Source organism: Anopheles coustani, chromosome 2 (genome assembly GCF_943734705.1).
Source record: "Anopheles coustani chromosome 2, idAnoCousDA_361_x.2, whole genome shotgun sequence".
In the NCBI taxonomy this organism is placed as follows: Eukaryota; Metazoa; Arthropoda; class Insecta; order Diptera; family Culicidae; genus Anopheles; species Anopheles coustani.
This window is the reverse complement of record NC_071289.1, coordinates 6,887,226-6,901,611: the sequence shown is the minus strand read 5'-3', so window position 1 is coordinate 6,901,611 and position 14,386 is coordinate 6,887,226. Positions and strand designations below refer to the sequence as shown.

General features: G+C 42.6%; 3 protein-coding genes across 3 annotated transcripts; 2 read left to right on the top strand and 1 right to left on the bottom strand.

The window, feature by feature from the left end:
- Window positions 1–640: 640 nt before the first annotated feature.
- LOC131262996 (zinc transporter ZIP9) lies at window positions 641–2,371 on the bottom strand. Its single transcript, XM_058265112.1, has 2 exons — window positions 1,940–2,371; window positions 641–1,879 (listed from the first exon to the last, which is right to left on the bottom strand). The coding sequence occupies exons 1-2, from the start codon at window positions 2,033–2,035 to the stop codon at window positions 1,022–1,024; spliced, it is 954 nt and encodes a 317-aa protein (XP_058121095.1). The 5' UTR covers window positions 2,036–2,371; the 3' UTR covers window positions 641–1,021.
- A 337-nt stretch (window positions 2,372–2,708) lies between these two features.
- Window positions 2,709–4,157, top strand: LOC131267752 (uncharacterized). Its single transcript, XM_058270703.1, has 6 exons — window positions 2,709–2,831; window positions 2,956–3,036; window positions 3,114–3,221; window positions 3,284–3,397; window positions 3,471–3,643; window positions 3,784–4,157. The coding sequence occupies exons 1-6, from the start codon at window positions 2,777–2,779 to the stop codon at window positions 4,132–4,134; spliced, it is 882 nt and encodes a 293-aa protein (XP_058126686.1). The 5' UTR covers window positions 2,709–2,776; the 3' UTR covers window positions 4,135–4,157.
- Window positions 4,158–4,374: 217 nt separating this feature from the next.
- Window positions 4,375–6,720, top strand: LOC131267751 (tRNA-specific adenosine deaminase 1). Its single transcript, XM_058270702.1, has 2 exons — window positions 4,375–5,414; window positions 6,193–6,720. Exons 1-2 carry the CDS (start codon window positions 4,375–4,377, stop codon window positions 6,641–6,643), a joined length of 1,491 nt encoding a protein of 496 aa, XP_058126685.1. The 3' UTR covers window positions 6,644–6,720.
- The last annotated feature ends 7,666 nt before the right edge of the window (window positions 6,721–14,386 follow it).

Sequence of the window (14,386 nt, the reverse complement as noted above, 5' to 3'; positions counted from 1 at the left end):
CTAGGTTTTTCTTGCATGGAGTTCTGCGCCTGTCAGGGGACATCGCGTTACGCGACGATGCAGTCTGGAAAGCGTGTCACGAACAGCGAAGAAAGTGGGGTAAAATTGCAAATTTGGTATGTTTCATCTAAAGAACAAAGAGTTGAGGCGTTCGAAATATGTTGTGGAGAAAGGCTCCGTATAAGACAAACCAACACGCTTAATTTTGGGAATTACGGCGAGCAAAAGGATCCATATCCCGTGACTTCACACAGAAGAGCAGTTTCTATCCGCAAAACCATGGATACTGTGATCTAGAATTACCAACTACCTATTTCGTGAAGATATTGGCGAAGATCTCCCACAAGTATGCTTGAAATTTTTGTAAACACTTTTTTAACCAACTGTCACAACAATGGCGGAGCAAAAACACAGCTTTGACCCGACCTGTCTGTTGATTGTCTTTGGTACCAACATATGACCAAGGTTAGATGAACAAGCTTATTTGAGGTATCTAGCTCAATTTGAATTGGTAGTTGAAGTGGCCAATTCGTTAAAAACATTTTAGTCAATGATGATGGTCCAATTAGAACATTATATTCCTCAGATGAAAGGGTTTTCCTGCTGTTGCGGATTTTTTAAAGAAAATTAACCATTTGAGTACGGTAGCTTACAGTACGATGATTTATTTTGTCATTATTTCACTTTTATTGCTGCAGCCTTGTAGCCAAATAATAATAAAAAAGGACGAAGTACAAAGAGTACCACGGTATAAAAACCCAATCGCAAAGGGCTGGTTTCACAATAATTGCTAAATGGTTCGAGTTGATACACAGTTTATGCACGTCACTAATTGGAAGGGGAAAATCAACAGAAATCAGCAACGGAATGAATCACATACAAATGCTCAATTCGCAACTGAATCAATAATATGGAATCACATTTAGCACATTGACCGTTTCGAACGGTTGACCGCGTTGGACAACTACATTCGGACTTGAGCGTACGATGATATATCGGTCCGATTACCCTAACTGTTCCGCTAATGATGATGACCAAGCGTCAGGAAGAGCGGTGCCAAAGCACCCAGAATAAGTAACCCCAGTTCGTAGTTTCGTAATCCACCTGGACCACCCGGAGACGACGGTTTCCCGCTGACGACTGGCAATGGTGGTTGTTGCTCAAGTAGACTGTAGTTTCCATGATGAATCGCGTGACTGTGGCCATGCCCGTGACCACTTCGGTGCGTCAGCTCGGGCAGCACGTGTACCGTGGCAACGTACAAGAAAGTGCCTGCCGAAAACAGCATGGCTATTCCGGTGGCGTTAAGCGATTCGAGCGTTTCCTTCTGCTCGCTACCGATGCCAAAGTAGGTCAGCAGGGTCAGTGCCGGGGCAGCCAAGGCAAAAATAAGCAGGTGCTTTCGAATACGATCCCTCTCGACTCCCTCGTGGAGCAGGAAGCTGACCAGTCCGAAAGCTGCCGGTGCTTTGTGTAACATAATCGCAAGAAACACGATGATTTCTACGTCCGAGTGGCTGGTCGTGGCAGCGGCACCGAGAGCTACACCGTCCGCCGCTGCATGTACCACCAGGCCGATCGTGGCCGTTAGATTTCTTTCGTTCGATCCTTCCGTGCGCCGCGAAGACACTTGATCGACGAGCATCATAAACACGAAACCGAGCACTAGGGACAGTCCTATCGTTCCTGAATGTTCGTCATTGCTGTGTTCATGTTTATGTTCTTCCACGGACAGCCCGGAAGCCGTTCCATGGCCTTTCGCTGCCTGCTCCAGTGAACGTTCGTCGTACAGCGACCGGATACCTTCCGGGATAATAACCGTCAAAGCGGTTCCCACTAGAAGGCCTGCTCCGAAGATGGATACATTTTTGAGTTTTTCCTGCAAAGGATAATTAATTATTATCAGACGATTATGAAAAAGGAGGCCTGTTTTACTTACCTCCGACAGTGACATTATCAGTGGAATGTTTCCGGCCAAATATGATCCCACCAACATGACGATGACCAGTGCTAAAAGCATTGTAACTTCGTCCATTTTTGCAAGAGGAAGTGGTTTTGCACGATCAACGAAAGCTTGAATCTACGCCTCAGACACTGTTTCACACAGCCTAATGAGTATGGTACACCAATTTAACCAACAAATATGCAAGAAATCACGTTACTCAATATTGCTGAACAATCATTTTCTGTGCATCACTGGTGGCACTGCATGGAACCAAAAAACGTTTCGTTTTGGGACGATTGTGTCTCGTGTTTTGTTTATACAATGGTTTCCGAGCACCTATCGACGTGTCGGCGGCTTAAAGCAAACACTTGTTTCCAATCTCTGTAACTTTCAAGTGTTTCCTAATTGTTGTATCGTTTTCCTTCTTCTTTTCCACTATTTTGACATATTTGTTTACACAATCTCTTTTTTTTTGTACCTTTTTCTAAACAAGGTGCATATAGGCATCATGTGTGTCTTCAATAAACCTTGGAACAGTATTCCATATCACCGCCTGGATGACAAACAAATTTCTCATACAAAAATTCTGGTTAAAACGAGCTACAGTAAATAAAATTTGATAATTTAAGTTAAAAGTGCGTTCGTTGTTGCACTGGACCTGTTTCCAATTAGTATTTATTTGATTTAACTAACACATCGGGATCGGAAAATATGCCGGAATTTGTTTGTCCATCTTTATTGACATTTCAAGTTGTTTTGGTTTCGGCAGTCTACCATTGTGCCGGCGATCTGATAACAACAGTCTATTTCCTCGGATTATAACTAGGATCAATGATGAACTTAACATACAAGCTGAACACCGGATTTACCATCCCATTGATTGGCTGTAAGTAGCGTTCCAATAAGTGGTTCATTGCCGACATACATTTAGAAAACCGTGGGTCGTTTGGGTTGAGTTTCGTAGCGATAGATGGTTCATAGTTGTGCATGATGCTTTTCCTATTTCATAGTCGGCACCTACCAAATCCATGGCCGGGAGCTCATTTACGAGGTGTTGGATTACGCCCTCAGCGCAGGCTATCGGCATATTGGTTCGTATGGAACACGATATTTGTTTTCAGGGCATACTTACAAGTATATTTTTTTCCCCTCTGCTACCGCGGGACAGACACTGCGGTCGTTTATCGCAATGAGGAATACATTGGAAGTGCACTGAAAACACTGCTCCCCAAGTACAACCTGAAGCGTGAAGATATCTTTATCACGTCCAAGTTGAGTAAGTAAACGGAGCATACAGAAAGGACGAACTGAACACGATTCATTACTTTTGTTTTGTAGTTTCACAATCAAACAAAGATGAACAATTTGTTGAGGAAATGGTGCGAAAGTCGCTGGCCAACTTGCAAACTGACTATCTCGATCTGTACCTCATCCACTGGCCCGGTGTGAGTGGTAAGTTGGTTGTAATGTTGGCGCTAATACTTGAGTGTAATGAACGTCCTGGTTTTTTTATTCCCCCATGGAGGTATGCAAGTGAACCATCCGGATAATGTAAAGTATCGTAAGGCTACTTGGAATGCGCTTTGTAAAATGCAACGTGGTGGCCATTTGCGTTCGATCGGTGTCTCGAACTACACGGTAAAACATTTGAAGGAAATGCTAGCAGAATGCAATGGCGTTGTGCCTGCAGTCAATCAGGTATTGATACTGATTTTAAGACAATTTGTTGTCCGAAAGATTGGTCCGAAACGACATACTAGTTAAATACGTATACCACACCCACCTTTTGGATAAACACCTCATTCGGCAATTTCTCTTATCCTTTTTTTTTCTTGTAGGTTGAATGGCACCCTTACTATTATCAGCCAGAACTGCTGGACTTTTGCCGCAAGGAGGGCATCTTTCTGCAAGCCTATTCGTCGCTCGGTTCATCCAACACAACCGAACTACGAAGTGACCAGACGGTGAACGATGTAGCTAGCCGTCTTGGTAAAACTCCTGCTCAAATACTACTTCGTTGGGCTGTGCAGCAGAATATTGGCATATTGCCAAAGGCCCGTTCGCGTGGTCACATTGAGGAAAATGCCGCTCTGGAGTTTGAAATTCCAGCCGAGCAGATGAAGGAACTGCATGATCTACGGCACACCGTTGGGCGCAAGTTTGCGTGGAATCCAGAGACGGTCGTTTAAAGCGTTCTGATTTCATGGAAAGGGTTTTGGTGTATCGTTTTTTATGATTATTAAGCTATAAGAACTTTTATTAACTCTTGTCTTATCAGTGCCTTTCGTAAAACTAACTGCGTTGATCGATGTTAGCTTATAATGGTGGTAGGTTATGGCTGTACAACTCTTTCAATGATATTTACCCACATAACTTAAGAGAAACTACTACCAAGATTAAATTTAAAAAGTTAAATACTAACACACAAAATGGATAAAAGCTTAGCAAACCGTATAGCTAGCGAATGTTTGTCCAAGTTCGATAGCCTTCCGAAAACGGGAAAACCTAACGAAGATTTCGAATGGACAATACTGGCGGCGATCGCGCTTGTTGTACGAGCGACTACCCCCTCGGAACCATCGGTGCGTGTCGTTGCCCTGGGAAGTGGCACAAAATGTCTCGGTGGGTCTGAGCTCAGCCCACGGGGCGATTTGGTGAACGATAGTCACGCGGAAGTGTTGGCACGGCGGGCGTTCCTACGGTATTTGTTGGAGCAGATAGAGGCTGCTGTTGGTGATGGAAAGGATGGAAGTATATTTGAGAGAAGCTACGAATCCGATGAGTTAAAATTTGTGCTGAAGAAGGGCCACTCGTTCCATTTCTTCACCACCCATAGTCCGTGCGGGGATGCGAGTATATTTGAACGATCGGATGGAGTCAGCAAGGGTGATGAGGATGAAGGACCGCAAGTGAAGCGATGTCGTATGGACATACCTATCGCGCTCGAAAAAGAGAGCTTCGGAAGCGTGGTTATGGTGTCTGGCGAGGCAGGAAACCCTTCGATCGTGGTTGGTGGAAAAACGGGTGGAAAATTGCTTCAGACGGAAGCGGACGGTGATCTAATGGCACAAACGATCGGAGCGGTCAGAACAAAACCAGGTCGAGGCATTCGAACACTATCGGTTTCGTGCAGCGATAAGATGGCCCGCTGGAGCGTGCTCGGTTTACAGGGTGCCCTGTTGATGTTGCTTCTGGAAAAGCCCATCTATCTGGAAAGCCTTATAATATGCGATGGAACGGACCACTCCGTGGATGCTTTGCAACGAGCAATTTGGGGACGGTTTGATCGATCATTGGCGGAAGAAACCGGAACCATCATTGAACAACCTTACCGACGATGCATTCCGGAACTCATTGCAGCAACGAATGGTAGATTGTTCCGGTTTCGTAAAAATCGGAACGTTGCTTCCGACACGAGGAAGTATCAACCGTCGCCGTGTGGGATTATTTGGTGTGATGTTACCGAAAGGTGAGTAAAATAGTGTAATCATTCATTAATATATATATATGTTTCTTCTGTTCATCATTTCCTTTAGAATGTTCGTAACGTTCTTTTTCCTTTATGGGCCGGTTTGTTTCTGCCAACGAATACCCAAAGGGTGAAAGGAGTAATTAATTTACAATTTGCTTCGATAATTATGGTTCACTATTTCGTTTTCCGTTCGCCGTTTCAACCTTTCTTTCGTAGTTGAGAGGAAAGCTAAAACTATTTGTAAGACAACTTCGTGCCTTAACATTCTTACATGCGCCTTTATTTGATTATGCCCCGGTGTGTCAATTACCAATTCTTCCGGTAATTAAAATTGGCTCGTCTTTCACTATTTGCCAGTGGAGAAAACCAGGAGTGGGTGAGCGAGTTAAGGCTCAATGCTCGGTGTAAAGGATGCGGCTAGTAAATAATTATTTCTTGCACGATTGCACCACGGTTCGTTTCGCCGGGAGGGACGAAATTGCTATCTTCGTATCTCTACCGTTGACTAATGGAATAGAGGGTGTCGAGGGCAACTTGTTTTCTGCTGCTGCCGCCATCGTAGTAAATATGCTGCCATGAAGCCAGTGAAAGAATAAGACGCCAAGTACATGGGGCTCTGCTGACTGAGCGTTGAGGATTTCATAATTCCAGCTAGGAGTAATTAATGTTGGGTTTTTCTGTACTTTGCTCTCAGGTTCGAATTCTTGCCATCGCGAGTCAAGGATCATGCATTACATTATTCTTATTGGATGGTTTCATTTTTTGTCTCTTGCAGACCTCACGAGGTGGAAGTTGGCGGCCGTCGGCATGGGGTGACGAAGCGCAAGCTTGGGACACCGGCGGCTCGTTTGCGGATATCGAAAATCGAATTATTCGTTCGCTTCGCACGGCTGTATCGCATCTGCAGGGAGGCGAAGCTGCTTGCTGGGCAAACTTTGAATAATTTAGCACCGGACAAGGAGCCGGAGATCATGATCCGCAACACAGCAGATTCTGTACCGAGTGCAGTGGACGACGACGCGGCGAAGAGTGAAGGACATCCGAAACTAAAGCAAAACCGCACCGACGATGTAGCCAAACTTTCCTACGCCACTGCAAAGGCCCGCTCGGTTGGATACGTACAGCAGTGGGTCCGGTTGCGGGATGTGGCGTTCGAAGGAAAGTGGACCGTGAAACCGGACAGCTTGGGGCAGTTTCACATGGACATCAGCACTAGCTCAGCGTAGTGAGGAGTTAGATATGGTTTGATAAACTGTCTATTCTTGTTGCGGGATAATTGTTACACAAATAAAAAGTATCAACAAAGCACAAATTATTTGTTTCCGCAATCTTCCCATGGGGAAAAGCGTTAGGATTGTTGCACAAAAAATGTAACTCATATTTTAAAAACACGTTTGTGGAGATATCATTTCGCCAAATTTGCAATCTCGCATGGGGTTTTTGGTTTTTGCTTTGCTTGGCATTTGTGGATACCGGAAAAGCAGACAACCGGTAAATTGCCCGGAATGTATCCTTCGCAGCTGTGCTGGTTGGCCACAGGAAAAGGAAAAAAAATACATATATAAGTACACGGTGCGGCACATACCCTTTTTCGGTACTTATCTAACACGGGCAGTCTTTCGGCCTTTCGGGGACTAGACGCGCCAATGCCGCAGGTTGAACGAGAACAATCGAGGCTCGCGAAGTGAAAAAGAAAGATAGAAGCATGAACAAAAAAAAACCTACAGCTGTCCGTGTGGAGATGTGTTTAATTGGCTTTCTGCAGACGGGACGAGGCATCGGTGTGTCAGTTGGCATCCGTTTCGTAAGAATGCACCGTTAGCGTTTGTCGCACAACGCATGGCCTTGCAAAAAGGCGACAACGAACGAAGGGAAATCTGTTAGAGAGATTTTGCGGCAGGATTTTCCGCCCATCCTACCCGGTCTGTACAGCCGAACGGGTGTGTTTTTCTTTTAATTTTATAACAACCGAACCTAACACTTGGCCGGGTAAGCCGGTCTGGTAAGAAAAGGGGGAATATTTTTTAAAAGGATTAAATTTTATTGCTCAACTAGCTGCCATCTCGTGCTGGCACGGTTCGGGTCAATAGTTTTTCCGACCGGTAGTAGCTGGCAAACTCGGCTGCGTTTCAATTGCCCAAAATGCCATAGTCCTCGCGGTGGTGCGGGGTCGACCGTTTCTTTTGCCCCTTGCTGTTGCTCGTTTTTATAGTTAAATATTAAACTTCCAACATGTTTCTGAGCGGCAGCAGCAGCACTGCGGTAATAAACAATTTGCCGCCGTGGTTGCGGATAGTACTTTGTTTTTCTGCTCCGTTTCTCAACGGTTTTGCGAGGAGCACAAGCCACTTTTATTGATGTCAAAAGATATTGCTATAGATGTGTTTTCCAAGTAGCCTTGTTTTTCCTTTAAAGTCTGACAAAGCGGGAACGACTGAATAGGATTTCTTTTACTAAACCTGTTTGAAGCGTAGAAATGTTTTCCAAGCTAAGCATACACCAAGCAAAGGTGGCATAATGTCTGTTTCAAACCCCGTGCTAGGCGGATAATAGCCAATTCCAAGCTGCAGACGCAATGTTGATAGCCGGTGAAAATCCCGACCAAAGATGGAGGAACTCAAGTGGAAAACAGAACGAAAAAAAAAATCGGTACACAATATGCTTAACCTCGTTAGTGCGTAATCGATTGTTGTGAAACTTCCGGTTACCATTTCGTACCGGGGGTTGTTCCCAGCAAACCACCGCCAACGGAGAGAGAGAGAGAGAGAGCGATCCTGCAGCATCTAAACCGCTTCCCAAACCTGGCTTAGCTTCGTTATTGCTTCTGCTCCTGCTTGGTGTTCGTTTTGCTGTAGTTGCTTTTCGAAAGGCCACTCTCCTGGGCTAGGGTTTTTCCTTTCCCGTTCGAGGAAAACGGCCACTGTGTACTTTACATTCATCGATAGCATTCCCGGCAGTTGTTTATTTGACCGGAAAATGCGATTGGCCTTTTTTCGCATTATCATTTATCGGTTGCGCTCGCCTTCGGAATGGGCGAGATTGGACTATCAGCACTTTCGTAAGCAATTCCACGGCTTGCGGAGCAGGTTTTTCCGAGCTGGGCTACTCGTTGTAATGTACCCGGTTCCCTTTCATCCGAGTGCTTGTTATAAGATCCCTGTTTCGAAACCGGGAAGCACAAGAACCCTCCCTTCCGGCAGAAGGACTTGCGAGACCAGGGGGCACATCATCCACCAGCTATGCAACCCGAGATTCGTATGGTTCGAAATCGGGTTTCTTCCAATCCAGTTTTTATTCTTTGATCCACACTCCGACGAGGCATTCAAGAAGCATTTCGCCACGTGCCACTCAGAGCGCGCGCACTGTGGCAACATTGTAGCCGTCGGACGAACCATATTGGGAAGATGTGGGGGGGAAAAGCCGAACATCATGTCGGTCTAGACTCAAAAACCTTTGAACGTTGTGCTCACTTCCTTGCCCATGTCCAGTGCGGAAGTCTTTGGAGCCGGCAGTTTGGGAGTATCGACGCTTCATCCGTTTAGCATTACCATAAAATTATCATGAAATTACATTCAACGAGGGTAAAATCTCAACCGGGAACCGTTATGGTCGAGATGCAAGCCATCCGGGTTAACAGTGACGGGCTGCAGATGTGAAACAGGTTATTTCGAATCCTCGTCTTTATCTAATTTTAACATAGAAGATGTTCGGTTTAGTTTTATTTATGTTAAATATGGTTGATGTATTACGTAGAAATGTTTATTAAAAAAAAAGTTTTCTTCCAAACCGTTTTAAAACGTGTTCTCGGCTCGGTCAAAGAATCAAATCCTTAATACGACGCACTATAAAATCACAATCACAGATCACAAATAAACATCTAAATGCAGTCCAGGGTAAAGTGTAATGAATAAACCAACAGACCACTCCTGTTACGCTCGTGTGCAATTCATCCCCATCGCTTCAGACGGTGTTCAATTTGACCCGTGTGACGTGGTTTGGTTTTTCCGACCGACCGGAACTGTGTATCCTGCGTTATTCGAGTGGCGTTCATGGCTGTGATGTCCTAAAGCAACAGACTGGCAAATGGTTGGCACACGTGTGTGGCCATTTAGAGATTGCTTAGGATACCTTATCTCTACGCCATATGCCAGTGAGAAGAAGAGCAATGCATGCTGCAAAAGAGGCTGGTTTTATGCAATATTCCTTTCCTTCTGATTAAAGATTCCATTTGTTGATTTTTGTTTTGATTTGTTTTTTATTTTGCTTTATTTTTCGTTTTAGATATTTTTATAATCTGTGCACAGTACTGGGGACACAACGTTATCGTTAATTTCCCGCAAAGTTTTTGAGCAGACGATGGAGGCGCCTGGTGCTGTTTAACCTTTATTGTCAAATATAATGTGAAGTAATCATGTTGCTTCGGAACACGATGATTTCTGGTTGTTTATGTTCCGTTGCGAAGTACAGTATTTACCAGAGTCATTAATAACTGCCAGAGTATGATATACATCTTTCCTACCGAAGCGAAAACCTCGTTTTGCCAGTTTTGTGTGTATTTCTGCTCGTTAATTACGGCTTGGAACGTACAGATTCGCCACCCCCTTGGCCCGTGGCCGTAATTTAATAAATCTTTCTCTGCTTTCATCGGTCACTGATGATGGTGGCAAGAGTATGGGAATTAGATTGCATCACTCAGTCTCGGTGTCTTATCTGTGCAAACGTTTGTTTTGTGCGCGGTTGGGACTGAAGGACTGAAGCCGTGGAGAAATATTTGTACTCAATTATGATACCCTGGATGCTCTTAAACACTTTGCTCGATGGAAGCGACCTTGAACTTGTACAATTAAGTGTTATTTATTATCGTTATGGTGCGAATAGAGAGGCACGTGGCACAAGCATAAACATGAATGTTCGCTTTCGTCAAATTCGACTCAAGTCAACTCGTCTCGTTTGACATGGGCAGAGGAACTATGATTACATTTGTATTTGTCTAGACGCCATCCTGGTTTAGGTACTAAAGTTGATTGAACAATGGGTTTGGCTGTTTTCTACAAGGACGAGAAAACTATTCCACGCATGAGATGAAATGGTGAAGGCTGTAGAAGAGTACAACTGATCGGAAAGGCTTACTTTTCTTCACTAGCGTCCACGTGTGTTTCTATTTTGTGCTATTTTGACAGTTCTATTCGTCGAAATATTATTGTTGATCAGCATTTCATTTCTGAGTGAGGATATTGGGTGGTCTTCATACTGTGAACGGAAAATCCAAAAAGTCCTTTTAGTCCAGAGCATCCTCTTCGGCGGAAACATAATTAATTCCATATGGTCGAACGATACAATGGCGAGTGTTTGACCGACGGAATGGAATACTGACCAAACTGACGAGATTGACAGTATGGGAAATTAAATTTGGTCTCGTGCGGCCTCAGCAACGTATTTCTTTAATCGATCGATCGAAGCATATACATTGGAACGTATCGTATAGGCTTTGCATGGGAATTTGATAGAAGTTGAACGAGAGGGTTAAAAGGGATTCCCCGAGAGGAGAAAATTCGGTGTTCGAGGGTTTCGTTGGAGATCAAGGATTCCGATCCGCTCCTACCCGCTTAGAATAAAATATAGAAATAGTGCAAAGGTAGAAGAAACATGCTTGAAGGTTGGAATGTATAACAACGTGTCGAGGGTTCGGAAAAAGGCACAACATGAATATGCCGGCTGATCACTGGCATGTCCTTTTATATTTAAAATATATTTTTTTCATTTTTTGCCGTTCGTATTCCCATCCCAAACCAGGGCTAAATATCGTTCGATTGGCCTTATTGTCTTATGATTCCAATTCTTCTCCTTTCCTCTCTACTATATCTTCAGTATACCACGTAGGTTGGGATATGTTTAATATGATTATGATGACATGGAAATGTTAATATTGGAAACGATATTTTTATTCCATAACCATTCTTCGGTTTGGATAGCACAACAATATTGCAACTGTCCGAAATTGTTTTTCATCGAATTTAGCATTGAAAAAATAATTGAATAAACGATGGTAAAGTGGTTTCATATTCAACCTTCGTTCGAATTTATTTTGGTACCTAATATTCATCGCACAATAGTTTGTTAGTTATCCATCGTTTGTAATGGATATGTCATTATTTGTTAAAATGGAAATGTTTTGTTTACTTCATTTTTTGAAGAAACATATTATTAGATATTTTGATTCAATGGGACCTAGTTTGTCGTTGAACAAAGAAAAATATATTGATCTTACTGCATAAAATTATGACTAAAATGGTCCATCCCCTCCACTAACTGGAATTTAAAGTGGAGAAAACCCATCACCCAGAATACTAAACCATAAAATGTGCGGTTGAAATGGTGTTTGGTAAGGCGAGGGAATGTAGAAAGCAGCAAAGAAATAATAAAAAAAATATAGTGACAATGCGACGAACGTTTGAGTGTGTAGAGTTCCATAGATCCAGTGAAAAAGACGGCAAAAGACTGGTATGCTTAATAAGAACAATGAAAAAACGGGTGGGGATTAAAATGATGGCAGTATTTTCTGTGAGTGTTTATTTTCACATCTACAGCTTAGATAGCACGGGTGAAGGAGAACATTTTCTGATTCTGAACCGATTTTTCCAACAGTTTTTTATCCATTAAACTATCAAAATGGCTTGTCTCGGGATTGCAGGGTGTTAGGAGTACTAGTATCAAGGCGTTGAGGGAAATGATTCTTTTGTTTTTATTTGAACAAAGTCGAGCATTGTGTTTGAGTGCGGTTCTTATATTGTTGTGGTTTGACAAGGCTTAATTGTAGGTTGGATGAAGGAAAATGCTGCCATGACTATCTATTGTTATGGTGATGATTTTTTTAATTGCAACATTAATACGCTTCACTTTAGGATTTTTTCTAGGTAGAATTTACAATTTAATTATAAATTAAATTTGATAAGAACTAAAACGTAGAAGAGTGTGGAGCGGAGCGACTTGAGCAATTCAGTTTTCCAATTATAAACAAATCCCCAAAAACCTACCAAACGCTGAAGTAAGGTATGAATACATATAATAAAAGCTATCAAAAATTAATTTTATCCTGAACTAGGCCAACAGGGGAAGGTGGCTGATAAAAAAACACTTTGCTAAACGCACGTTGCAGTTCTTCTTTATATTTGTTTTCGTTTTTTTGCACCATGAAAGCTATCAGTGGAAGCGGGTAGAGAAACTGTGTAAACCGAGTGGAAAATTCACTTCACCATCAAGTGAATGGGTAAATTGGAGTATTTTTTTCTTTTTTTATGCTCGGGATTACTTTTTTTTCCTTTACTAATGGTAGAAGGATGTTTGTTTGTGCATTCCTGTTCATTGCCGCCTCTTTATGCTTTTTTTTTCTGGCCAGCAATTTTCCACTGAACTGCACGAGAAAAGGAGCAAGCACTAGAATATGATGGTTATTATACGGTCATGCTTTTATTATAATCGGTTAGATTCAATATCTTTTTCCTCGATTGTTTGCCGTTCCGATTTTCATCTAATAGTTTCGAGTGGTTGCCGCTCGGCGTATGTATGTTGGTTGGTTGTCTCCTTTGTTTCCCGTGAAACCGTTTTTCCTTCTGTTTTCATTTCACTTCGAACTTACTATCGGTGATAGGCCTCCGATTGTGTGGCATTGTCATAGTAGGCAGTCGAATGAAACAATACAAATTTCTCGCTTTTGTTAGCTTTCTAGTTTTCCTCAAATGGTTTCATTTCCACTCTGTGATGCTTATTTTCAATCTATTAGCGGAAGGATAGCACACAAGTACAAAGGAAAGGGAAGGCCAGATAGCAATAGAAAAATGCCAACCCATCTAGGATATTAAAAAAAAGGCAGCCGGTTTGAAGGGGAGAATGCATACATTTTTTTTGTTTGTAATAATATGAAGCACGCTCTTTTGTTTTTAATTTTCCACGAGGCAACCTCTACGCCTCATATGGTCAACGTCGTATGGAGGTGGAAAAGCGTTTTTACAATGGTCCCATTTTCCATCGGCAGGTTTCCAACAGACACCTGCCTCGTGATAGGGTGGGCTTCCGGCCGAACGGAACTGGAGCGTACATTCAGCAGCTTTTCGATGAAGTGACTGTTTTTTCCTTTCTGTGGTGTGTAAAGGGAATGAAAGTGGACAAAAAGGGAACAAAAAAATGGGAAAAATAAAACAAACATTTTTAAATCAAATTCCGCACCTTTTCGTTCTAGTGCCAAGCGGGATCGACAGTGTTGTCGGTCGAAGCTGGTGTAGGCTCAAGCGGACTAAAAGCTCTCGGGATCATCTAACCGTGAACTGTCAGTTCGATAAGCGATTTTGATCGTTCTACGGCCTAACGTTGGACTTAATTGGTCTTGAAATTATTTTGCGGGTCATTTGCTCGCGGGATTTACTTTTCACTACTAGCGTTTCACTATGTTTGCCTCTTTCTGCTGTTTCTTTTTTTTTCATATATATTTTGGAAGTACTTCTAGAACGGCACAGAAAAGGGAGCTTACTGATCGCATGTCACTTGCATGAATATGGAAATTGCGTTAGTGTTGGACGAGGGGAATTTGTGTTGCATGTTGGTTGAAAATTAAAAAAGCAAACACACTTTTTCTTGCCAAAATTTGTGATCGCCAAACACAAATATTTAAAAACCATTTTCGTAGTTTTTCTTGTTGGACTGTTTTTTTCAACTTTTTTTCGGATCAATCATTGGTCGATTATTTCATGGTTTTTACATCGTTAGACTTATGCTTTGCCTACCGGCATTTTCATCATTGAGTGCTAATGGCCATTTTTATTGACATCCGTTTGATCAAGTGTAAATACATCATGGACAGATCACAATTATTTTTTCACCTTGTAAAGTGTTTGAAATTATTTGGAATCCAATCTATCTTATTCCGTTTGTTTTTATTACACATGTTTTTCATGCACACTTCTTTTAGTTTGGAG